Source organism: Mobula hypostoma, chromosome 7, assembly GCF_963921235.1.
Source record: "Mobula hypostoma chromosome 7, sMobHyp1.1, whole genome shotgun sequence".
Taxonomy (NCBI): Eukaryota; Metazoa; Chordata; class Chondrichthyes; order Myliobatiformes; family Myliobatidae; genus Mobula; species Mobula hypostoma.
The window spans coordinates 188,080,308-188,107,057 of NC_086103.1; the positions used below are offsets into that span (position 1 = coordinate 188,080,308).

The window sequence follows — 26,750 nt, forward strand, 5'->3', positions numbered from 1 at the left end:
ATTGTAATGGGGGCCTCGATACGCAAGGGGATTTGGAAAATCGGGCTCATGTCAGATCGCAAGAGAGGGAATCTGCTGAATGCCTACAAGATGGCTTTTTAGAGTAGCTTGTGTTTGAGCCTACTAGGGGAAAGGCTATCTTAGATTGGGTGTTTTGTAATAATCCAGATTTTATTAGGGAGCTTAATGTAAAGGAAGCCTGAGGAGACAGTAATCGTAATATGATTGAATTCATATTGCAGTTTGAGAGGGAGAAGCACAACTCACATGTATCAGTAATGCAATGGAATGAAGGGAATTATAGAGGCATGACAGAAGAGTTTGCCCAGGTGGATTGGAGGAGGATACTGGCGGGGGTGATGGCAGAGCAGAGATGGCTGAAGTTTTTGGGGATAGTTCACAAGGCGCAGGATAGATATGTCCCACAGTAGAAGTAGTTCTCAAATGGCAGGGTAGGCAACTGTGGCTGACAAAGGAAGTCAAGGGCTGCATAAAAGCCAATGAAAGGACATATAAGGGAACTAAAGTGAGTGGGAAGTTGGCTGATCAGAAAGTTTTTAAAATCCAACAAAAGGCAACAGAAAAGCTTTAAGGGAAAAGATGAAATATGAGGGCAAACTAGCCAATAATATAAAGACTATAAGACATAGGAGCAGAATTAGGCCATTTGGCCCATCGAGTCAGCACCACCATTCAACAATGACTGACCCATTGTTCTGCCCCCCCAACCCCATTTCCTGGCTGTGTTCAATCAAGAACCTATCAAGTTCTGACTTAAATACACCCAATGACCAGGCCTCCACAGCTGCCTCTGGTAACAAATTCCAGAAATGTACCACCCTCTGGTGAAAAAAAATGTTTTTGCATTTCTGTTTTAAATGGATGCCCCTCTATTGTGAGGCTGTGCCCTCTTGTCCTAGACTCCACCACCATGGGAAACATCTACTCTGTCTCAGCTTTTCAACATTCGGAAGGTTTCAATGAGATCCCCCTCATCCTTCTAAATTCCAGCGAGTACAGACCCAGGGCCATCAAACATTCCCGTATGATGACCCTGTTATTCCTGGAATCATCCTTGTGAACCTCCTCTGAACCCTCTCCAATGCCAGCACATCTTTTCTTAGATGAGGAGCCTAAAACTGTTCACAATACTCAAGGTGAGACCTCACCAGTGCCTTATAAAGCCTCAGCATCACATCCCTGCTGTTGTATTCTAGACCTCTTGAAATGAATGCTCACATTGCATTTGCCTTCCTCACCACTGTCTCAACCTGCAAGTTAACCTTTAGGGTGTTCTGCGCAAGTCCCTTTGAATATCAGATTTTTGGATTTTCTCCCCATTTAGAAAATAGTCTGCACATTTATTTCTACTAACAATTGACAATAAACTGGACTGGTCAAAGAACACTGAGGCTGTCTACAAGAAGGGTCAGAGCCATCTCTATTTCCTGAGGAGACTGAGGTCCTTTAACATCTGCTGGACGATGCTGAGGATGTTCTACGAGTCTGTGGTGGCCAGTGCTATCATGTTTGCTGTTGCGTGCTGGGGCAGCAGGCTGAGGGTAGCAGACACCAACAGAATCAGCAAACTCATTCGTAAGGCCAGTGATGTTGTGGGGATGGAACTGGACTCTCTGACGGTGGTGTCTGAAAAGAGGATGCTGTCTAAGTTGCATGCCATCTTGGACAATGTCTCCCATCCACTATGTAATGTACTGGTTGGGCACAGGAGTACATTCAGCCAGAGACTCATTCCACCGAGATGCAACACAGAGCCTCATAGGAAGTCATTCCTGCCTGTGGCCATCAAACTTTACAACTCCTCCCTTGGAGGGTCAGACACCCTGAGCCAATAGGCTGGTCCTGGACTTATTTCCTGCATAAATAATTTAAATATTACTATTTAACTATTTATGGTTCTATTACCATTTATTATTTATGGTGCAACTGTAACGAAAACCAATTTCCCCCGGGATCAATAAAGTATGACTATGACAAAGTGCATGACCATGCACTTTCCAACATTGTATTTCATTTGTTACTTCCTTGCCCATTCTCCTAATCTGTCTAAGTCCTTCTGCATCCTACATGTTTCCTCAACACTACCTGCCCCTCCACCAATCTTCATATCAGCCGCAAACTTGTAACAAAGCCATCTATTCCATCATCTAAATCAGTTATATACAGCATAAAAAGAAGTGGTCCCAACACCAACCCCTGTGGAACACCACTAGTCACTGGCAGCCAACCAGAAAAGGATCCTTTTATTCCCAGTCGCTGCCTCCTACCAGCCAATGCTCTAACCATATTAGTAACTTTCCTGTAATACCATGGGCTCTTAACTTGCTAAGCAGCCTCATGTGTGGCACCTTGTCAAAGGCCATTTGAAAGGCCAAATATACAACATCCACTGCATACCCTTTATGTAACCTACTTGTAATCTCCTCAAAGAATTCCAACAGGTTAATTGGGCAAGATTTTCCCTTAAGGAAACCACGATGACTTTGTCCTCTCTTGTCCTGTGTCACCAAGTGCTCCATAACCTCATCCTAATGGCAAGATACTAAACACTTTTTCAGTTATATAAAGAGTAAAAGGGAGGTACAGTTGATATTGGACCACTGGAAAATGATGCTGGTGAGGTAGTAATGGGGGACAAAGAAATGGCAGATGAATTTAAGAAGTACTCTGCATTGGTCTACACTGTGGAAGACACTAGCAATGTGCCAGAGGTCAGTGAATGCCAGGGAGCAGGAGTGAGTGCCATTGCTATTACAAAGGAAAAAGTGCTAGACAAACTCAAAGGTCTTAAGGTGGATAAGTCACCTCGACCAGATCCCAGAGAGAGACTACATCCCAGAGTCCTGAGAGAGGTTGCTGAACAGATAACGGATGCATCAAGAATCACTTGATTCTGGCATGGTCCTGGAGGACTGGAACATTGCACATGTCACTCCACTCTTTCTGAAGGAAGGAAGGCAAAAGAAAGGAAATTAGAGGCCAGTTAATCTAAACTCAGTGGTTTAGGGGTACTTGGAGACTATGATAAAATAAGTCATGGATAAAATCAGCATTTTTTCTGTGAAGGGAAATCTTGCCTGACAAATCTGGTAGAGTTCTTTGAGGAAGTAACCAGCAGGTTGGACAAAGGAGAGGATTTTCAGAAGGCATTTGATAAGGTGCCTCACATGAGGCTGCTTAACAAGATAAAATCCGATGGCATTACAGGGAACTTGCTGGTACGGATAGAGGAATGGCTGACAGGCAGGAGGCAGCGAGTGGGAATAAAGGGGATTTTTTTGGTTGGCTGCCAGTGAATAGTGGTGTTCCTCAGGGGGTCAGTATTAGAATCGCTACTTTTCACATTGTTTGTCAATGATTTGGATGATGGAATTGATGGTTTTGTGGCAAAATTTGCGGATGATACAAAGATAGGTGGAGGGGTAGGTAGTGCTGAAGAAGCAATGCGATTGTCGCAGGACTTGAACAAATTGGAAGAAGGAGCAAAAAAGTGGCAGATGGAATACAGTGTTGGGAAATGTATGATAATGCATTTTGGTAAAAGGAACAAAAGTGCAGGCTATTATCTAAATGAGGAGAAAATTCAAACACCAGAGATGCAGAGGGACTTTGGAGTCCTCGTGCAAGACTCCCAGAAGGTTAATTTACACGCTGTGACTGTGTTAAAGAAGGCAAATGCAATGTTGGCATTTATTTCAAGGGGAATAGAATATAAAAACAAGGAGATAATGCTGAAAATTTTTAAGAAACTAGTCAGGCCACACTTTGAGTATTATTAACACTTTTGGGCCCCTTATCACAGAAAGGATGTATTGTTATTAGAGAGAGTCCAGAGGAGGTTCACGAGGATGATTCCAGGAGTGAAGGGGTTAACATGTGACAGCTTTCGGCCTGTACTGACTGGAAAGCTCTATAAGGCGCTGGTGAGACCTCACTTGGAGTACTGTGGGCAGTTTTGGTCTCCTTATTTAAGAAAGGATGTGCTGACATTGGAGAGGGTACAGAGAAGATTCACTAGAATGATTCCAGGAATGAGAGGGTTAACATATGAGGAACATTTGTCCACTCTTGGACTGTATTCCTTGGAGTTTAGAAGAATGAGGGGAGACCTCATAGAAATATTTCGAATGTTAAAAGGCATGGACAGAGTAGATGTGGCAAAGTTGTTTCCCATGATGGGGGAGTCTAGTATGAGAGGGCATGACTTAAGGATTGAAGGGCGCCCTTTCAGAACAGAAATGCGAAGAAATTTTTTTAGTCAGAGGGTGGTGAATCTATGGAATTTGTTGCCATGGGCAGCAGTGGAGGCCAAGTCATTGGGTGTATTTAAGGCAGAGATTGATAGGTATCTGAGTAGCCAGGGCATCAAAGGTTATGGTGAGAAGGCAGGGGAGTGGGACTAAATAGGAGAAAGTGGATCAGCTCATGATAAAATGGCGGAGCAGACTCGATGGGCCAAATGGCCTGCTTCTGCTCCTTTGTCTTATGGTCTTATGGAATTTAGAAGAATAGCGGGGGACCTCATTGAGACTTACCGAATGTAGATAAGGTGGATGTGGAGAGGATGTCTCCTACGGTGGGGGTATCCAGAACTAGAGGGCACAGCCCCAAAATTGAGAGGCAACCCTTTAGAACAGAGGGAAGGAGGAATTTTTTTAAACCAGAGAGTAGTGAATCTGCGGAATGCTTTGCCAGAGTCTGCGGTGGAGGCCAAGTCCGTGGGTATATTTAAAGTGGAAGTTGATTGATTCCTGATCGGTCGGGGCATCAAAGGATAGGGTGAAAAGGCAGGTGTATGGGGTTGAGTGGGAACCAGGATCAACCATGATAGAATGATGAAGCAGACGATGGTTTGAATGGCCCAATTCTGCTCCTATGTCTTGAAATGAATGCTAACATTGCATTTGCCTTCTTGAGCACAGACTCAACCCGCAGATTAACCTTTAAGCACGAGGGCTCCCAAATCCCTTTGTGCCTCAGATTTTTGAATTTTCTCTCCATTTAGAAAATAGTCAACCCTTTAATTTCTTCTATCAATGTGCATGACCATACATTTCCTGACACTGTATTGCATCTGCCACTTCTTTGCCCATTCTCCTAATCTGTCTCAGTCCTTCTGCAGCCTCTCTACTTCCATAAAACTACCTGCCCCTCCACCTATCTTTGTATTGTTTGCAAACTTTGCAACAAAGCCATCAAAGCCATCCCAAGTTATTGATATATAACATACAAAGATCTGGTCCCAAACAGACCCCTGTGGAACATGACTAGGCACTGCAGCCAAACAGAAAGGGCTCCCATTATTCCCACTCTTTGCCTCCTGCCAATCAGCCACTGCTTTATCCATATTAGAATCTTTCCAGTAATACCATGGGCTTGTAGCCAGTTAAGCAGCCTCATGTGTGGCACCTTGTCAAGCCTTCTGAAAATCCAAGTACACAACATCAACCAATTCTCCTTTGTCTATCCTGCTTGTTACCTCTTCAAAGAATTCCAACAGATTTGTCAAGTAACATTTTCCCTTGAGGAAGCCATGTTGACTACGAGCTATTTTATCAGGTGCCGCCAAGTACCCTGAAACTACCTCCTTAACAATCGACTTCACCGCCTTCCCAACCACTGAGGTCAAACCAACTGGCCTACAGTCACCTTTCTTCTGCCTCTCTCCCTTCTTGAAGACTGGAGGGACATTTGTCCTACGTATTAGGCATTTCTGCCCTGGGAAAAAAAAATCTGATTGTCCACCGATCTGTGCCTCTTATCATCCTGTACACCTCTGTTAAGTCATCTCTCATCTTCCTTCACTCCAAAGAGGAAAGCCTTAGTTCACTTCACCTATCCTCATAAGACATGCTGTCTAATCCAGGCAGCATCCTGGAAAATCTCTGCACCTTCTCCAGGACCCTGTGGGAGATGTAGTCCCATCACTACCAGAGTAGTTGCTCTGAACTTGGTGCTGACCTCTGGTGACCCTCACCCTTCCTCCAGTGACCACTCACCTGCATGTGTCGCTCAGTCGCTGCCTGCCTGATCCAGTAGAGGGGATGTGTGGACAGGTTGACCGAGTTGTCCTGGGGCATCAGGAACATGATGGGCACCATCTGTTTGCTGTAGGTGGAAAGGGGGGGGACAGTCATCCACTGGTTCCTGTGGAGGGCACCTCCCAGAATACTAGTCACCACCTGCTCCACCACCAGACTCAGGGTGTTGGGCTTGAAGAGCCGCCACAGGATGGCTTTTTGGAAGGTGTTGAGGTGGCCGAAGTTGGTGCATGGGACAGTGCCAATCACCGTGCAGGGGAGCCGGAAGTACTCCTGCCACTGGCTGCCTTGTCTGACCAGCGAGTCCCGCAGGCTGCCAAAGGCGGGCAGGAGTTCGAGGACAGCACAGCTGCTCCACACCTCCTCGCTGATCCAGGTGGGACGGCTATGGGGACAGTAGAGTATCCTGTCGCCCAGCTCCAGGTCCTGGGTGCCCCTCAGGAAGAGCTCCCACTCCACTGGCGTCACTGTGTTGAACACCTTCATGTAGCCGATGACCACCAGGAATCGGTAGAGACGAGCGTGACTGGTGAACATGCAGCAGCGGAAGTGGCTGTAGATGCGGGAGATGAGGTAGTCCATCAGGTCCATGTAGCGTTCCTTGCAGCTGCCGGTGGCTGGGGGGTGATGGGGGGCACTCAGGCGGCGGCTCGAGAGGGCAGCCCTCACCACGTTCATGAAGCCAGCTTTGGAGAAGTAGTAGAAGGCGCTGAGGTGTGAGATGTGGACGAGTGCCCAGTACATCTCAGAGCCGATGTTGGAGATCAGCACGTAAGGGTTGTCCATGGCTGCACTGGGATTGTCCGCTTTGTCCAGAGCATTGAGCTTACTGTGAATCTCCATCTTGGCCCTCTGGCTCCGCAGTGCCTCCTCGTGGATGGTTGGGTTGTTGAGCAGACTGGTGGCTGTCTCGATGACCTTGTCCATTAGCTCCTCCTGCCAGTGAAGACAGGTACAAACATTAGTAGTCAACGCTGCCCCAGGAGCCAAAGACTCAGGGAGCCACAGTACAAGTAGGATACAGATTTTTTTTTTAGAACCCCCAGTAGTAATAGACACCAAGGAGCAGATAGGGAGGCAGATTCTGGAATGGTGCAGTAATAATAGGGTTGTTGTGATGGGTGATTTTAACTTTCCTAATATTGACTGGCATCTCCTTAGCGCAAGGGGTTTGGATGGGGTGGAGTTTGTTAGGTGTGTTCAGGAAGGTTTCCTGACACAATATGTAGATAAGCCAACTAGAGGAAAGGCTGTACTTGATCTGGTATTGGGAAATGAACCTGGTCAGGTGTCAGATCTCTTGGTGGGAGAGCGTTTTGGAGGTAGTGATCACAACTCTTTCTCCTTTACCATAGTACTGTTCAGGGAACATTTGCATGGTTTTTTGCATAGGTACGTTCCATTGAGACAGGGAAAGGATGGTAGGGTTTAAGAACCATGGTGTACAAAGGATGTAGAAAATCTAATTAAGAAGAAAAGAAAAGCTTACGAAAGGTTCATAGGTACTGTCAGAGCTCTAGAAAATTACAAGGTTGCCAGGAAGGAGCTTAAGGATGAAATTAGAGAGCTCGAAGGGGCCATGAGAAGGCCTTAATGAGCAGGATTATGGAAAAACCCAAGGCATTCCACAAGTATGTGAAGAGCAAGAGGATAAGACGTCAGAGAATAGGGCCAATCAAGTGTGACAGTGGAAAAGTGTGTATGGAACCGGAGGAGGTAATGGAGGTACTTAATAAATATTTTGCTTCAGTATTCACAGTGAAAAAGACCTTGGCAATTGTGGGGATGACTTACAGTGGACTGAAATGCTTGCGTGTATAGACATTAAGAAAGAGGATGTGCTGGAACTTTTGAAAAGCATCAGAGGGATCTTGGGGTCCATGTTCATAGGACACTCAAAGCTGCTGTGCAGGTTGACTCTGTGGTTAAGAAGGCATACGGTGTATTGGCCTTCATCAATCGTGGGATTGAGTTTAGGAGCCAAGAGGTAATGTTACAGCTATATAGGACCTGGTCAGACCCCACTTGGACTACTGTGCTCAGTTCTGGTCACCTCAGTACAGGAAGGATGTGGAAACCATAGAAAGGGTGCAGAGGAGATTTACAAGGATGTTGCCTGGATTGGGGAGCATGCCTTATGAGAATAGGTTGAGTGAACTCGGCCTTTTCTCCTTGGAGCGACGGAGGATGAGAGGTGCCCTGATAGAGGTGTATAAGATGATGAGAGGCATTGATCATGTGGATAGTCAGAGGCTTCTACCCAGGGCTGAAATGGCTAACACGAGAGGGCATAGTTTTAAGGTGCTTGCAAATAGGTACCAAGGGGATGTCAGGGGTAAGTTTTTTACAGAAAGTCGTGGGTGCATGGAATGCACTGCCAATGACAGTGGTAGAGGTGGCTACGATAGGGTCTTTTAAGAGACTCTTAGATAGGTACATGGAGCTTAGAAAAATAGAGGGCTATGCAGTAGAGAAATTCTAGGCAGTTTCCAGAGTAGGTTACATGGTCAGCACAACATTGTGGGCCGAAGGGCCTGTAATGTGCTGTAGATTTCTATGTTCCATGTTCTGATCCCCTGAATATGGTACAAATACCCCAGAGACACATCACAAATTCCCAGGGTAAGAGCATCCCATTCGAGGCTCCGTATAACATATGAACTAGGGCCCAACGATCGCTACTGTGTTACTGACCCTCCCTTCTTCCATAAGAGCAGAATTAGGCCATTTGGCCCATCCAGTCTGCTGTGCCATTTCATCATGGCTGAGTTATTATCCCTCTCAACCTGATTCTCCAGCCTTCTCCCCGTAACCTTTGATGTTCTCACTAATCAAGAACCTCCCTCCCACAGAGTGACCCTCCCTCAGTTACAAACAATGCCACTGAACTTGACCCTCATCTGAGGTCAGAGGTCATGTGTGTGTGGGGTCAGGGGTCACTCTGACACAGACCTGGGTGACCTGGAGTTGGTGTCGCAGGTACATGATGTCCATCTGACGAGTGAGGCTGAGGTCTTCCACCCGTGCCCTCTCGAAATACAGAACTTCCTTCAGGAACAGCTCCTGCAGCCCTGATGGACTGATGGTCAGGTCGATCACTCTCACCAGCTTCAGCATGGCTGGGTCCATCTCTGGAGAGGTTTATTTTAATTAGAGATACAGTGTGAAACAGGCCCTTCCAGTCCAATGAGCCACACCACCCAGCAACCCAACTATTTAACCCAGGCCTAATCGCGGGACGAGTTACATTGGCCAAAGCGGTATGTGGGAGGAAAGCAGATCACCGGAGGAAATCCACATGTTCCCGAGAAGGAATGTACAAACCTGCTTTCAGAGCCGCTGGAAATCAACTCTTACGCTCTGAGTGTAATAGTGTTGTGCGAACTGCTGTGCGGAAAAGAGGGAAAAAGGGCAGCACCTGGACAACAGTTTAAAACCAGCCAGAGGCAGGGCCCAGACATTCACAAGCCAGAAGCGCAATCTACCTTTCCCAGCTCCAGAGATCTCCATCGCCACTCCAGCAATATCCACCTGTCCTGAAAGAACTGAGATGGCCCAGAAAGGTAGGAGAGAGAATTCTGCTCTGCTCCGGTCCAGAGCTAGGAGAGAGAATACTGCTCTTCTCTGGTCCAGAGAGAGAACACTGCTCTGCTCTGGAGCCAGCTGTGACTCTGCAGTTATAGCCTGCTCATGGATACTGTGGGGTTTCGCCCAGACTGTCCTGTTCCACACCCTACCTCAGCCCGAATCCAAACTCACTACAAAGAGTTAATCCACGGGGAGGTGGCAGTGACTGCACTGGACAGTGGCATCAAGGAGCCTTGATGGAGCAGGGATTAGTGGACATCAAAGTGTTGGAGTCCGACCCTCAACGACACCTCCCACCCTGCTACCACCAGTGAGTGCTGCAAGCAGGCATGAGCTGTTTAGCGGCTGGGGGCCTGGGGATGGAAACTAATTCTGGGACGACATCAGGGCCACCTTCACTGCGACGTCTGGAAGAAAAGTCCTTGATGCAGCAGCTGGGACTGGGACACACATCGAGGGGCTCTGTGGGACGTGCTGGGGCTGGGACACACATCGAGGGGCTCTGCAGGGACGTGCTGGGGCTGGGACACACATAGAGGGGCTCTGCAGGGACGTGCTGGGACTGGGACACACATCGAGGGGCTCTGTAGGGACGTGCTGGGGCTGGGACACACATCGAGGGGCTCTGCAGGGACGTGCTGGGGCTGGGACACACATAGAGGGGCTCTGCAGGGACGTGCTGGGGCTGGGACACACATCGAGGGGCTCTGCAGGGACGTGCTGGGACTGGGACACACATCGAGGGGCTCTGCAGGGACGTGCTGGGACTGGGAAACATAGAGGGGCTCTGTAGGGACGTGCTGGGACTGGGACACACATCGAGGGGCTCTGCAGGGACGTGCTGGGGCTGGGACACACATCGAGGGGCTCTGCAGGGACGTGCTGGGGCTGGGACACACATCGAGGGGCTCTGCAGGGACGTGCTGGGACTGGGACACACATCGAGGGGCTCTGCAGGGACGTGCTGGGACTGGGACACACATCGAGGGGCTCTGCAGGGACGTGCTGGGACTGGGAAACATAGAGGGGCTCTGTAGGGACGTGCTGGGACTGGGACACACATCGAGGGGCTCTGCAGGGACGTGCTGGGACTGGGAAACATAGAGGGGCTCTGCAGGGACGTGCTGGGACTGGGACACACATCGAGGGGCTCTGCAGGGATGTGCTGGGACTGGGACAGCATATAAAAAATGCTGCAGATCTCAGCAGGTCAGAAGGCATGGAGCCAGAATGAACGTCAACATTTTGGGCCGAGACTCTTCATCTGGGCTCGAAGGGCACCAAATCCAGATAGGAAGGTGGCGGGCATATGGCTAGCCTCAGCCACAGCCACGTCTGCTGACCAAGGCCCGAGTTACATAGAACAGTACAGGTCCTTTGACCCATTATGTTGTGCTGACCCTTAACCTACACCAAATCAATCTAACCCTTCCATCCCACATACCCCTCCATTTTCCTATCACCTATCTAAGAGAATCTTAAATTTCCCTAATGCATCTGCCTCTACCAGCACCCCTGGCAGGTGATACTTATACCCACTACTCTCTGTTTTTAGAAAAACACCTACCCCTGACATCTGACATCCTCCCCATACCGTTTTCTCCTGGTTTCTGTCTTGGACACTGAGTCCAGCCTCTAGTTGACCATTAGATATATTTGGTTCCACCTGATACTTCACTGGTGAGGTGTGAGCTGATGGGAGATAATTCACTTGATCTGCTCCACCCTTGGTTGTAGCAGGGGTGGCCAGTGCTGAATATATACAGGGCTCCAGGTAGCTCTGGAGAGTGGGACCTCAGTGTTACAGCTGGGACGTGAGCCAGCCCCACAGTCCTTAACCATCACCCCTCCCAGCCGCCTCACCACCAGGGAGGTCTGTGATCTTGGGATGGCGAAGGTTAGTCACGGACTGTGATCGCTTTGTGTTGGGCTCTGCTCTGTCCTGCATGGGAGAGATGCCCTCAACGCCCCGCTAACACCACCAGATGTGCCGGATGGCAGAAATTGACTAGTGGGTTGTCCGTCTGTATTGCAGACACCAGATTCATGTGGGATCCCATGCTTCACTGGGTGGGGGGTAAGCAGACGGAGCGGAGGGTGAGGGTAGGGTAAGGAGGGGGGAGGTTTGAGTAAGGAAGGATAGGCTGGGAGGGTAAATGGACCCTATGGAGGAGGATGGTGCTTCTGACCTGACTCGATGCTTTGGAGTGGCAGCGAGGTGCTGAGGTAGAGACGGAATGTTGGTTTGACGCGGACTCGAAGTGTCCCGAAGGTGAGGTTCCAGCCGTCCACAGCCACCTGCCAGCGGCTGACCGCAAGGAAAGCCCTCAAAATGGGAGGGAACGGGCAGAGTTCAACGTTCGTGACCAAGACCCCAATTCCTGAAAGTGTATTAAGACATCTGTGAGACTGACACCTCCCCCATACACTGAACATCTATCTCCCCCTCTCCCCTCCACTCTGTCCCCTCTCCCCTCACCCCCTCCACTCTCTCCCCTCACCCCCTCCACTCTCTCCCCTCACCCCCTCCACTCTCTCCCCTCACCCTCCCTGCCCCTCTCTCTTCCTCCCTCTCCATCTCCCCCTCCCTGCACAGGGAGTGTTGTGTGCAGTTCTGGTCGCTGGGAAGAATGGTTCGGGACTGGGAGACCGACAGCGATGTTAGCTTGTTTGGTGAGAGGTGCTGTAACGTTGAGATCGGCGCAGGCAGCTCTACTCTTTGGATGTAGGAGGTATGGCTACACCCAAAACACGCTGGAGGAACTCAGCAGGTCGGGCAGCATCCGTGGAAACGATCAGTCGACGTTTCGGGCCGGAACCCTTTGTCAGGACTATAGAGGGAGGGGGCAGAGGAGGTATGGCCGCTAAGCCCGCAGCCAACACCGAGGAGAGGAGCTTTCAGCTGTTGGTGGGTGTGACCAACGGGTAGCAGCAGAGTGAGGCAGATGGGATTTCATCCTGATGGTGTGGCCAGGCCAAACGAGCCGGACGTCAATGGCACACTGCCCTTTGTTCTAGTCTCACATCCCCGCCCTGGGGCCAGTCACCCTTTCCTTAGCTGATGGACTCTGTGCCTCCCTTCCCCTTTCTCACTCCCTCGATCTCACCCAGGACCTCCCCCTTCATTACAGCTGGAGCTCCCGGTACGGGCTGCCAAGCTGTCCCAGTACGAGTGCCGACGGACCGAGTGGGAAGTGGTAGTTTCTGCCGAGAACTGACCGTTGAAGGCCGCTGTCAGCAGGAGCCGCTCAAGGCTCTCACTGGTGATGGAACAGACCCAGAGGTTGTTGGGTGGTTCTTCCTGTATCAGCTCCGGTGCCCAGTCGATGTCTCCGCTCCCGACAGCACGGCCGTCCATCAGTACGTCACCGGGTCCGTCCTGCGCCTCTGGTTCCACCTCCACCGATCGTACACTTGCAACTAAATCCACAGCAGAACCACGCCGTTCGTGAACATGACCACATTAGAAGAGAGTCCAACTCAGCTCCGGGTATTGGGTGGCCAGCGAGGAGTGCAGCAGCTAGACTGAGGTAGGTATGGGGAAACTCTGCAGCAATGGCCAGCACAGGAGGGGAGGGGAGGGAAGGGTGCCCAGGCCCGTGATTGCGGTGGGGGATTCGCCGGGGAGTGGGAAGAGACAGGTGTTTCTGAGGCAGAGAGGTAGACTACAATGTGGTGAGGATAAGGGATGTCTCTGGGCCTGTACTCTCTCCAGTTAGAAGAATGGGGATCTCTTGGAAGCCTATCGAATACTGAAAGGCTTTAGAGTGAGTGGATGTGGAGGGAATGTTTTCTATAGTGGGGAATTTAGGACCAGATGGCATAGCCTCAGAATAGAGAGATGTCCCTTTACAATAGAGATGAGGAGGAATTTCTGAAGCCAGGGGTTGTGAATCTGTGGAATTGGAGGTCAGGTCATTCAGTAGATCTAAAGTGGAGGTTGATAGGTTCTTGATTAATCAGCGTCAAAGTTTACGGAGAGAGGCAGGAGAATGTTGTTGACAGGGAAAATAAATCTGCCATGATGGAATGGTGAAGCATGCTCGATGGGCTGAATGGCCTAACTGTTCCTATGTCTTTTAGACTTGTGACAGTGAATCTTTCCTCGAGGGACAGGCGGGGGGAGTGGAAAAGGGCGAGGGAGCTGAGCTAGCGACTGAGGAGTTACTGGGGTAAAGGGAAGCAGTCAGGCTGCTAGGAGACAAGAGAGCAGGGGAGCAGGGGCAGCCTGGAAAGCTGAAGGGAGAGTGAAGAACCAGACACAATCTACCCTTTCCAGATTCCAAATGAAATCCAGTCCGGGTACAGTAAATGCAAGGATGGCACGGTAGCACGGCAGTTAGCATAACGCTTCACACCGCCAGAGAACGGGATTCAGTCTGTGCCGCTGTCTGTACATTCTCCACGGGACCAAGTGGATTCCCTCGGGAGCCCTAGATTCCTCCTGTATTTCAAACCCGTATGGGTTAGTGTTAGTGAATTGTGGACACGCTATGTCGGTGCCAGAGCATAGCAACACTTGCAGGTTGCTGCCAGCACAACCATGTAACCATATAACAATTACAGCACAGAAACAGGCCATCTCAGCCCTTCTGGTCCGTGCCGAACTCTTACTCTCACCTAGTCCCACCGACCTGCACTCAGCCCATAACCCTCCATTCCTTTCCTGTCCATATAGCTGTCCAGTTTAACTTTGAACGACAACGTGGAACCTGCCTCAACCACTTCTGCTGGAAGCTCGTTCCACACAGCTACCACTCTCTGAGTAAAGAAGTTCCCCCTCATGTTACCCCTAAACTTTTGCCCTTTAACTCTCAACTCATGTCCTCTTGTTTGAATCCCCCCACTCTCAATGGAAAAAGCCTATCCACGTCAACTCTATTAATCCCCCTCATAATTTTAAATACCTCTATCAAGTCCCCTCTCAACCTTCTACGCTGCAAAGAATAAAGACCTAACTTGTTCAACCGTTCTCTGTAACTTAGGAGATGAAACCCAGGCAACATTTTAGTAAACCTCCTTTGTACTTTCTCAATTTTATTGACATCTTTCCTATAATTCGGTGACCAGAACTGTACACAATACTCCAAATTTGGCCTTACCAATGCCTTGTACAATTTTAACATTACATCCCAACGCCTATACTCAATGCTCTGATTTATAAAGGCCAGAATACCAAAAGCTTTCTTCACCACCCTATCCACATGAGATTCCACCTTCAGGGAACTATGCACAATTATTCCTAGATCCCTCTGTTCTACTGCATTCTTCAATGCCCTACCATTTACCATGTATGTCCTATTTTGATTAGTCCTACCAAAATGTAGCACCTCACATTTTTCAGCATTAAACTCCATCTGCCATCTTTCAGCCCACTCTTCTAACTGGCCTAAATCTCTCTGCAAGCTTTGAAAACCTACAAACGTACTTCATTATCCACAACGCCACCTATCTTAGTATCATCTGCATACTTACTAATCCAATTTACCACCCCATCACCCAGATCATTAATATATATGACAAACAACATTGGACCCAGTACAGATCCCTGAGGCACACCACTAGTCACAACACTCCAATCTGACACACAGTTATCCACCACTACTCTCTGACATCTCCCATCCAGCCACTGCTGAATCCATTTTACTACTTCAATATTAATACCTAACGATTGAACCTTCCTAACCAACCTTCCGTGTGGAACCTTGTCAAAGGCCTTACTAAAGTCCATATAGACAACATCCACCGCTTTACCCTCGTCAACTTTCTTAGTAACCTCATCAAAAAATTCAATAAGATTTGTCAAACATGACCTTCCATGCACAAATCCATGTTGACTGTTCCTAATCAGACCCCGTCTATCCAGATAATTATATATACCATCTCTAAGAATACTTTCCATCAATTTACCCACCACTGACGTCAAACAACCCTCGGCCTGTAAACGACAGGTTTCACTGTATGTTCCGATGTGACAAATAAAGCCAATTTTATCCCATTCCCAGGGCTGGGAAAGCCATTATTTTTCCCAAAAGGGCACCTAACCCCCGCATTTACGTCCCCACCCCCTCACTCAAACTATTCCTACCCAGCCCTGCTCCAATTCTCAGCCCCCCCCGCAACTAAATAATAATTATTTATTTGGAGATACAGTGTGTAACAGGCTGTTCCAGCCCCACCCAGCGACCCCTGATTTAACCCTCGCCTAATCACAGGACAATTTACGATGACTAACCAGTACGTTTTTGGACTGTGGGAGGAAACCGAAGCACCCGGAAGAAACGCACGCATTCCAGGAGGAGAATTTACAAACCCCTTACAGAGGGCGCCAGAGTTGAACTCCAACTCCCCGAGCCACATTACTGTCGCGCTAAGTGCTAAAGTGCAGTAAATAAATCTATAAACTACCTGAGTCTCCTAGCACCGGCCGGTCCAGCCGTGGTCCATCTCCAGCCTGCAGGACTCCCATCCAGAGTCCAGTCTGCAGGTCGGGGTCGACGAACAGCGGCCAGGGAGTTGCGGCATACTGGAGCTGCAGACGAGCGATCAGGACGCTGATCCTGGCCGTGGCATTCACCGGAAGCTTGAGCTGGTTCCACTCCAGCTGTTCGCGCAGTGAACTCAGCGTGTCCAGCAGCAGGAAACTCTTCCGACTCGGGATGAAGGTAGCAGGGGTGCCAGTGGGTTCCTCTCCTGCTGCTCGGGAGGAGGGGGATCCTTCAGCCAACGTCCCCAGCAGCTCCATCCGTGCGTCCCTGTGTTCTGTCTCCATCCTGCCGCTATAACAGGCGACTTTCCATTTCTCCAGTAACTCCTGCCGCGTCTTTTCCGTGAAGGGTCCCAGGTAAACAACGGCGGCCGCAGTTAGCAGACTGTCGCCTGAAACAGTTGTCCTGCAGTCCCGGCACTGCTGCAGGACCTCCTTCCAGTCTGACTGGTGGGGGTAGAGGGCTTGGATCAGCCGATCGCTGCGCTCCAGTTCCCTCTGGCACTCCATCAGCTCGACTTGCGTCTGCCACTGCTGCTCCTTCAGCCTTCCCACCAGCTCCATTTCCTTCTGCCCCAAAAGCCTCAGAAGGTGCTCCTCACCAATGTCCGTCAGCGACTCGATGCCCGCCAGGTACTTCTCGCCGTCTTTCCGCAACAGGTCCACCAGAGCCGTCTTCATCTCGAAGGCGCGCTTCCGTAGCACCCCCAGGGCAGCCTGCGCCTCGTCGATCAGGGTCTGGAACTGGTTGATGAAGACGGGGCTGTACTCTCGGACCACCGCGGCATGGTAGTATATGGCCCGGATCCACAGACTGAAAGATTCCACCGCCCTGCTCGCCTCGCGGACCGCGGCCGGCTGCAGTTCCGGCCGGAGCACAACGCTCTCCAGTGTCCTGAAGATGTGATCCGGGATGTTCTCCTTGTCGTAGAATTCCAGATCCTACCAGGAGACACATAGTGATATTCCCACTGCTTCCGCCATTCTGGCAGCTCCACCCGGAATCCCTAATCATTTCCGTCCAAACCTCCCTCCTTCCCTCCCTCCCTCCCTCTCTTCTCTCCCTCCCCCCCTCTCCCTCCCTCCTCCTCTCCCTCCCTCCCCCTCTCCTCTCCCTCCCTCCCCCTCTCCTCTCCCTCCCCAACAGAGATCTCCAATCATTCAACCATTCACCTCCCTCCCCCTCTCCTCTCCCTCTCTCTCCCTTCCCCTCTCCTCTCCCTCCCTTCCTCTCCTCTCCCTCCCTCTCCTCTCCCTCCCTTCCTCTCCTCTCCCTCCCTTCCTCTCCTCTCCCTCCCTCCCCTCTCCCTCCCCCTCCTCTCCCTCCCTTCCCCTCCTCTCCCTCCCTTCCCCTCTCCCTACCAACCAGAGATCTCCAATCATAAAACCATTCACCTCCCTCCCCCCTCCTCTCCCTCCCCACCAGAGATCTCCAATCATACAACCATTCACCTCCCTTTCCTCATCCTCCTACCCGCTCTTTTCCCCTTCCCTTCCTCTCTCCCTCTCCACTATCCCTTCCCCCTGTCTGTCCCTTCCCTCCATGCTCTCCTCCCTCCCTCCCCTTTCCTTCTCAGTGCTCTCCCTGCCCACCCACTCTGCTCACCGCTTTCCATTCTCCCCCTTAGCCCCCATCCCCTCTATTTATCCCTCCCTTCCTGATACATGGTGTCTCTCCGTGCCTTGCCTGCCCGCTCTCCTCTCCACTTGGATCTCCCCACCTGATCACCCTTTTCCCTCGGTTAATCTCCCTTTCCTGCCCTTCCGCTCTCCCTCCCTCATGATCCATGGTGTCTCTTCATGTCCCAGGAGGCTTCGTTCTCTTCTCCATCTCCCTGTTTCTCCACCAGCTGCCTCATCTCCCCTCTCCATCCTCTCAATTTCTCCCCTGGGTTGTAGGTGAGGAGGGATGGAGGCCACTGACCTGGTAGAAGGTTGGCTGACTGAGTAACTGCTTTGCACTCTCCCATCCATTGGGCCTGCCGAACATCATGCACACGGTGTTCATCACCGCCACCACGGAGCGCGGTGGGACCCGGTATGTCCGCACTTCGTCAAGGTCACTGGAGCTCAGTGCCCTGAGGGCCTCCAATGCCGTCTCATAGAGAGACTTGCCCTGGAATCAAGGCAAGTATATTAGTATATTAGTATCTTAGTATATAGATAGTGCTGTACAGTACAGGATCATACAACGCAGAACTCAGAACTGTGCAGTAAAGGAACAGGCCCCTCAACCCACAATGTTGTGCTGAACTAATTAAATTAGTAATCAAATGGCCAACGAAACTAATCCCTTCTGTCCTCACAATGCCCATATCCTTCCATGTTCCTCACATCCATGTGCTGATCTAAACGTCTCTAATGTGTCTGCCTCTGCCCCCACCCCAGGCAGCACAATCCAGACACCCTCCACTCTCTGTGTGAATAAACTTGTCCCTCACATCTCCTCTGAAATTACCCCCTCTCACCTTAAAAGCATGCCCTCTGGTATTAGACATTTCAGTTCTGGGATAAAGACACTGTCCATCTACTCTGTCTATGCCTCTCAGAATCTTATAAACCTCTGTCCAATCTCACGACAGCCTCTGGTGCCCCAGCAAAAACAATCCAAGCTCTCAAGTTCGACAACCAGTCGTTACGGCACATGCCCTCTAATCCTGATAAACCTCATCTGCACCCTCTCCAAAGCCTCCACATCCTTCCTATAATGGGGTGACCAGAACTGTGTGCAATACTCCAAATGCGACATCGCTAGAGTTTTATAAAGTTGTAACATAACTTCATGACTTCTGAGCTCAATGCCTTTAGTCATAAAGGCAAAATGCAATCTTAACCATCCTGTTGAATCATCTGACAACCTTCTCACATCTGACTGACCCCTTCCACCCACACAACCTGCCAGTTCTTTAAGGTTGTCATAGCCAGGGGAGGGCGGTGTGGTGGAGATCAGTTTCCACTACATACTAAATGCTCCCAATGGATTGCATCTCAAATAGCCTTTGACAACCAAGTCCTCATAGAAAACATAGAAAATAGGTGCAGGAGTAGGCCATTCCGCCCTTCGAGCCTGCACCACCATTCAGTATGATCATGGCTGATCATCCAACTCAGAACCCCGTACCAGCCGTCCCTCCATACCCTCTGATCCCTTTAGCCACAAGGGCCATATCTAACTCCCTCTTAAATATAGCCAATGAACTGGCCTCAACTGTTCCCTGTGGCAGAGAATTCCACAGATTCACCACTCTCTGTGTGAAGAAGTTTTTCCTAATCTCGGTCCTAAAAGGCTTCCCCTTTATCCTCAAACTGTGACCTCTCGTTTTGGACTTCCCCAACATTGGGAACAATCTTCCTGCATCTAGCCTGTCCAATCCCTTTAGGATTTTATATGTTTCAATCAGATCCCCCCTCAATCTTGTAAATTCCAACGAGTACAAGCCTAGTTCATCCAGTCTTTCATCATATGAAAGTCCTGCCATCCCAGAAATCAATCTGGTTAACCTTCTTTGTACTCCCTCTATGGCAAGGATGTCTTTCCTCAGATTAGGGGACCAAAACTGCACACAATACTCCAGGTGTGGTCTCACCAAGGCCTTGTACAACTGCAGTAGTACCTCCCTGCTCCTGTACTCGAATCCTCTCGCTATAAATGCCAGCATACCATTCGCCTTTTTCACCGCCTGCTGTACCTGCATGCCCACTTTCAATGACTGGTGTATAATGACACCCAGGTCTCGTTGCACCTCCCCTTTTCCTAATCGGCCACCACTCAGATAATAATCTGTTTTCCTATTTTTGCCACCAAAGTGGATAACTTCACATTTATCCACATTAAATTGCATCTGCCATGAATTTGCCCACTCACCTAACCTATCCAAGTCACCCTGCATCCTCTTAGCATCCTCCTCACAGCTAACACTGCCGCCCAGCTTCGTGTCATCTGCAAACTTGGAGATGCTGCATTTAATTCCCTCATCCAAGTCATTAATATATATTGTAAACAACTGGGGTCCTAGCACTGAGCCTTGCGGTACCCCACTAGTCACTGCCTGCCATTCTGAAAAGGTCCCATTTATTCCCACTCTTTGCTTCCTGTCTGCTAACCAATTCTCTATCCACATCAATACCTTACCCCCAATACTGTGTGCTTTAAGTTTGCACACTCATCTCCCGTGTGGGACCTTGTCAAAAGCCTTTTGAAAATCCAAATATACCACATCCACTGGTTCTCCCCTATCCACTCTACTAGTTACATCCTCAAAAAATTCTATGAGATTCGTCAGACATGATTTTCCTTTCACAAATCCATGCTGACTTTGTCCAATGATTTCACCGCTTTCAGCACCAAATGTGCTGTTATTACATCTTTGATAACTGACTCCAGCAGTTTCCCCACCACCGATGTTAGGCTAACCGGTCTATAATTCCCTGGTTTCTCTCTCCCTCCTTTTTTTAAAAAGTGGGGTTACATTAGCCACCCTCCAATCCTCAGGAACTAGTCCAGAATCTAACGAGTTTTGAAAAATTATCACTAATGCATCCACTATTTCTTGGGCTACTTCCTTAAGCACTCTGGGATGCAGACCATCTTGCCCTGGGGATTTATCTGCCTTTAATCCCTTCAATTTACCTAACACCACTTCCCTACTAACATGTATTTCGCTCAGTTCCTCCATCTCACTGGACCCTCTGTCCCCTACTATTTCTGGAAGATTATTTATGTCCTCCTTAGTGAAGACAGAACCAAAGTAATTATTCAATTGGTCTGCCATGTCCTTGCTGCCCATAATCAATTCACCTGTTTCTGTCTGTAGGGGACCTACATTTGTCTTTACGAGTCTTTTCCTTTTTACATATCTATAAAAGCTTTTACAGTCAGTTTTTATGTTCCCTGCCAGTTTTCTCTCATAATCTTTTTTCCCCTTCCTAATTAAGCCCTTTGTCCTCCTCTGCTGAACTCTGAATTTCTCCCAGTCCTCAGGTGAGCCACTTTTTCTGGCTAATTTGTATGCTTCTTCTTTGGAATTGATACTATCCCTAATTTCTCTTGTCAGCCACGGGTGCACTACCTTCCTTGATTTATTCTTTTGCCAAACTGGGATGAACAATTGTTGTAGTTCATCCATGCAATCTTTAAATGCTTGCCATTGCATATCCACCGTCAATCCTTTAAGTGTCATTTGCCAGTCTATCTTAGCTAATTCACATCTCATACCTTCAAAGTTACCCCTCTTTAAGTTCAGAACCTTTGTTTCTGAATTAACTATGTCACTCTCCATCTTAATGAAGAATTCCACCATATTATGGTCACTCTTACCCAAGGGGCCTCTCACGACAAGATTGCTAATTAACCCTTCCTCATTGCTGAAAACCCAGTCTAGAATAACCTGCTCTCTAGTTGGTTCCTCGACATGTTGGTTCAAAAAACCATCCCGCATACATTCCAAGAAATCCTCTTCCTCAGCACCTTTACCAATTTGGTTCACATGTTTGGTTCTCTTTGCTACTAAGCCCAGCGGAACCATTTCTACTGACAGGAAAAGGGGCAAAGGTGGGTTACTGGTGCCTTAACATCAGTCACTTTGGGCAGATGGGGCTCGTCAGCCATGGTTGGCAGCTCCTCTGGGAGAAGGGAACTTCGATCTCAAATCTTGCGGATATACCCACTCATGGGGAAGGCTCCGGGAGTAAGCCCAGAGGGAAAAATCTGGAGCTGGAGTCCCTAAGGCAGTCCTATGTAGTGTTCAACACTGACAGACAACTCCTGCAATGCTGCTGGTGCCAGATTGTATCTGCCGTTCATTGGGGTTCATAAGTTGCTTGGAGAGAAGGCAAGAGCTTGCTCTCCATATTGTACTGTCCTAGCTTGCGAGTAGCTGGGACACTACATCCATGGTCGACCATGATCAACCGAGGGTAAGAGACACAATGTGCTCATCCCTCCTTTCACTGCACATTTATAGTGTTACAGAGCACTACTGCAGAGAAACAGGCCGTTCGGCCCATCTGCTCCATGCCATCTGTGACAAACTAGTACTCTGCTTAGTTTCATTGACCCACACAAAGGGATCTGGGAGGCCTCGTGCAGATTCCCTAAGTATTTAATTTGCAGGTTGAGTCAGTGGCAAGGAAGGCAAATGTGATGTTAGCATTCATTCTGAGGGGACCAGAATATTAAAACAAGGATGTAATGCTGAGGCTTTATAAAAGTAACCTTTCACCCTTAACCCATGATTGCTAGTTAGAAACATAGAATCCTACAGCACAATACAGGCTCTTCGTCCCACAAAGCTGTGCAGAACATGCCCTGACCTTTGAACTACCTAGGCTTACCCATAGCCCTCTATTTTTCTAAGCTCCATGTATCTATCCAGGAGTCTCTTAAAAGACCCTATCGTATCTGCCTCCACCACCGCCACCAGCCCATTCCACGCACTCACCACTCTCTGCATAAAAAACTTACCCCTGACATCTCCTCTGTACCTACTTCCAAGCACCTTAAAACTATGCCCTCTCATGCTAGCCATTTCAGCGCTGGGGAAAATCCTCTGACTATCCACACGATCAATGCCTCTCATTATCTTATACACCTCTATCAGGTCACCTCTCATCCTCTGTCGCTCCAAGGAGAAAAGGCCGAGTTCACTCAACCTATTCTCATAAGGCATGCTCCCCAATCCAGGCAACATCCTTGTAAATCTCCTGTGCACCCTTTCGATAGTTTCCACGTCCTTCCTGTAGTTGAGTATTACCCAACCTCGGTGGAAGAGCCTGCTTACTTTTACCCGATCTATACCCCTCATAATTTTGCAGACCTCAGTATGCTTTTTATTGCTTATCCAAGAGCTGTTAAATACCTCCATCATATCTGCCTCTACCACTACCCCTAGGAGGATATTCCAGGCACTCACCACTCTGTGTAAAAGTAAAATCCTCACCCCTCTCCCTTGAATTTCCCCCTTTTACCGTAACTGTATGTACTCTGATATTAGACATTTCAACCTCTGTCGACGTATACTAGAGAGACCATAGTTACTTTTATTTGATCTATTTAGAGATACAGTGTAGAACAGATCCTTCTGGACCAACGAGCAGCCCACCGGCCTAACCCGAGCCTAATCACAGGACCGGTAACAATGACCAGAAAGGTCTTTGGACACCGAACTACCTGGAAGAAACCATGCACTCACAGCAAGAGTGTGCAAGCTCCTTACAGAGGAGACTAGAATTGAACACTGAACTCTGAACTCTGGGATGCTCTGAGCTGTAATAGTGTTGCACTAACTGCTACGACGAGGCAATGAAGCTGGTTAGGTGACAAATCTCCATAGGTGAGTATTTTGAAGACAGTGACCACAACTCCATGATCTTTAGAGTGAGATGGAAGCAGAGCATATGGTAAAGTATTTAATTGGCAGAGAGTGAATGCAGGAACTTGGGAGCGTAAATTGGAACAGATATACTCAAGGAGAAAATGTACTTCGGGCCCTCTTTACACACCCATCTTTGTAAATGTCCTGAATAATGGGAGGTTCACATCAACAGGTGCAGTGGGCTGTCCGCACCACTCTCTGCGGAGTCCTGTGATTGAGGGAGGTACAGTTCTCATACCAGGCAGTGATGCAGCCAGTCAGGATGCTCTCAATTGTGTCCCTGCAGAAAGTTCTTTGGACTTAGGGGCCCATACCAAACTTCTTCAAACTTCTGAGGTGAAAGAGGCGCTGTTGTGTCTTTTTCACCACATAGCTGGTGTGTACAGACCACGTGAGATCCTCAGTGATTTGGATGCCGAGGAACTTAAAGCTGTTCACCCTCTCACCCTCAGATCCATTGATATCAATAGGGGTTAGCCTGTTGAGAGTGAGGACTACATGGAATGCCCTGCCAGGAGTCGTGATAGAGGCAGATACATCAGGAAGATTTAACAGACTCTTAGATAGGCAGCTGGATGCCCCTCCCTTGGTACCTCACTGAAGTACAGACCGTACTGCGGTGTGAAGCCTTGAATATAAATGGGAGCTCTGGTCACTGTGCTGAGCTGAAGCTGGTTCACTAGTGCACCGGTCATCAGGTGGAGCTTTATCCGCTTGCACCTGTTGTCAGGCAGAGCCAGTTCCCTGTGCGCCCGTTGTCAGGCACAGCCAGTTCCCTGTGCGCCCGTTGTCAGGCACAGCCAGTTCCCTGTGCGCCCGTTGTCAGGCAGAGCCAGTTCCCTGTGCGCCCGTTGTCAGGCAGAGCCAGTTCCCTGTGCGCCCGTTGTCAGGCAGAGCCAGTTCCCTGTGCGCCCGTTGTCAGGCACAGCCAGTTCCCTGTGCGCCCCTTGTCAGGCAGAGCCAGTTCCCTGTGCGCCCCTTGTCAGGCAGAGCCAGTTCCCTGTGTGTCTGTCACCGGGCAGAGGTGCTTACCGTGCCGTGCTCCTTGGCGAAGGCCTGGCGGGCAGCCTCCAGTTCCTGCTGCAGCAGGCTCAGGCGGATCTCCTCCTCCCGGTTCTTCTGTAAGGTGAGCATGAAGTCGCTCCGCAGCTGGGCGTAGTGTTCCTGCAGCAGCCGTTGCTCCTAGCCAGAGGAGAGCAGGGGTCAGTGGGGTCAGTGCAGGGAGCAGAGGTGCCCATCTCACCTTCGGGAGCAGCCCAGAACTATGGCAGGAATCAGAACTCCCTGAAGCCCCTTTACCCCTTGCTCCCCGAGAAGGGGTGGAGGTGCCCAGGGATGTAGTTTCCTTCTCCTGGGGCTGAGCTCACAGGCTCCTGGGAATTTTTGAGAACGGCCGTGGGAATGAAAGGCTGAATGTATGAAGAGTGTTTGACGGCTCTGGGCCTGTACTCACTGGAGTTTAGAAGAACGAGGGGGATCTTTGAATTTTGAAAGGCCTAGACAGAGTGGATGTGGAGAGGATGTTTCCTGTAATGGGTGAGTCTAAGACCCGAGGGCACAGCCTCAGAATAGAGGGACGTCCACTTAGAACAGAGAAGGAATTTCTTTAGCCAGAGGGTACTGAATCTGTGGAGGTTGTGGAAGACAAGTCATTGGGTATATTTAAAGTGGACATTAAATTCGCAATTAGTTAGGGCATCAAAGATTATGAGGAGAAGGCACAAGAATGGGATTGAGAGGGATAATAAGTCAGCCATGGTGGAATGGCAGGAGCAGACTCAATGGGCTGAATGGCCTCATTCTCCTCCCATGTCCTATGGCTCCTAGGAACTCTCCCATTACTGAACTCTGGGCAGCAATATCTCATCAACAACTTGAGAACTTTGTCTTCAGTAAGGGGGTTGGGGAACGACAAATGGACAGATGTGTGCGTGGTGACCCTCTGGCTGTGGCCGCGGTGGGATGAGGGACAGTGTGTGTGTGTGTTGACCCTCTGGCTGTGGCCGCGGTGGGATGGAGGGACAGTGTGTGTGTGTTGAGCCTGTGGCTGTGGCCACAGTGGGACGGAAGGACAGTGTGTGTGTGATGACCCTCTGGCTGTGGCCACAGTGGGACGGAAGGACAGTGTGTGTGTGATGACCCTCTGGCTGTGGCCACAGTGGGACGGAAGGACAGTGTGTGTGTTGACCCTCTGGCTGTGGCCGCGGTGGGATGAGGGACAGTGTGTGTGTGTTGACCCTGTGGCTGTGGCCACAGTGGGACGGAAGGACAGTGTGTGTGTTGACCCTCTGGCTGTGGCCGCGGTGGGATGAGGGACAGTGTGTGTGTGTTGACCCTCTGGCTGTGGCCGCGGTGGGATGAGGGACAGTGTGTGTGTGTTGACCCTCTGGCTGTGGCCGCGGTGGGATGGAGGGACAGTGTGTGTGTGTTGACCCTCTGGCTGTGGCTGTGGTGGGACGGAAGGACAGTGTGTGTGTGATGACCCTCTGGCTGTGGCCCCGGTGGGATGAGGGTCAGTGTGTGTGTGATGACCCTCTGGCTGTGGCCGCGGTGGGATGGAGGGACAGATGTGTGTGTGTTGACCCTGTGGCTGTGGCCACAGTGGGACGGAAGGACAGTGTGTGTGTGTTGAGCCTCTGGCTGTGGCCGCGGTGGGATGAGGGACAGTGTGTGTGTGATGACCCTCTGGCTGTGGCCAGTGTGGTGGTGTATGGACAGATGTGTGCGTGGTGACTCTCTGAGGGTGTCTGGGGTGGACGGTGTAAGACTATAAGATATAGGAGCAGAATTAGGCCAGTTGCCCCATTGAGTCTGTTCTGCCATTTCATCACAGCTGATCCAATTTCCCTCTAAGCCCCAACCTCCTGCCTTCTTCCTGTATCCATTCATGCCATGAGTGACTAATTAAGAACCGATCAACCTCTTCCTTAAATATACCCTATAACTTGACCTCCACAGCTGCCTGTGGCAACGAATTCCATAGACTCACCATCTCCCAAAAAATTCCTCCTCATCTCTGTTCTAAATCGACGTCCCTCTATTCTGAGGCTGTGGCCTCTGGTCTGAGACTCCCTCACCACTGGAAACATCCTCTCCGCATCCACCCTGTCAAACCTTTCACCATTCAATAGGTTCAATGAGGTCCCCAATCCACCTCCTCTCATTCTTCTGAATTCCAGTGAGTAGAGGCCCAGAGCCAGAAAACACCCCTCATATGACAAACCTTTCAATCCCAGATTC

General features: G+C 49.7%; 1 protein-coding gene across 1 annotated transcript in view; it reads right to left on the reverse strand.

Annotated features, from left to right (window-relative positions):
• LOC134349967 (dynein heavy chain domain-containing protein 1) overlaps positions 1 to 26,750 on the reverse strand; it is a 221,153-nt gene that overhangs the window by 21,260 nt on the left and 173,143 nt on the right. The window contains exons 28-34 of the mRNA XM_063054919.1: positions 24,543 to 24,692; positions 18,062 to 18,253; positions 16,059 to 17,079; positions 12,870 to 13,070; positions 11,840 to 12,031; positions 9,015 to 9,193; positions 6,021 to 6,998 (exon numbers count right to left, since the gene is read on the reverse strand). Coding sequence (XP_062910989.1) covers positions 6,021 to 6,998; positions 9,015 to 9,193; positions 11,840 to 12,031; positions 12,870 to 13,070; positions 16,059 to 17,079; positions 18,062 to 18,253; positions 24,543 to 24,692 — 2,913 coding nt within the window. The remainder of the gene's footprint in view (positions 1 to 6,020; positions 6,999 to 9,014; positions 9,194 to 11,839; positions 12,032 to 12,869; positions 13,071 to 16,058; positions 17,080 to 18,061; positions 18,254 to 24,542; positions 24,693 to 26,750) is intronic.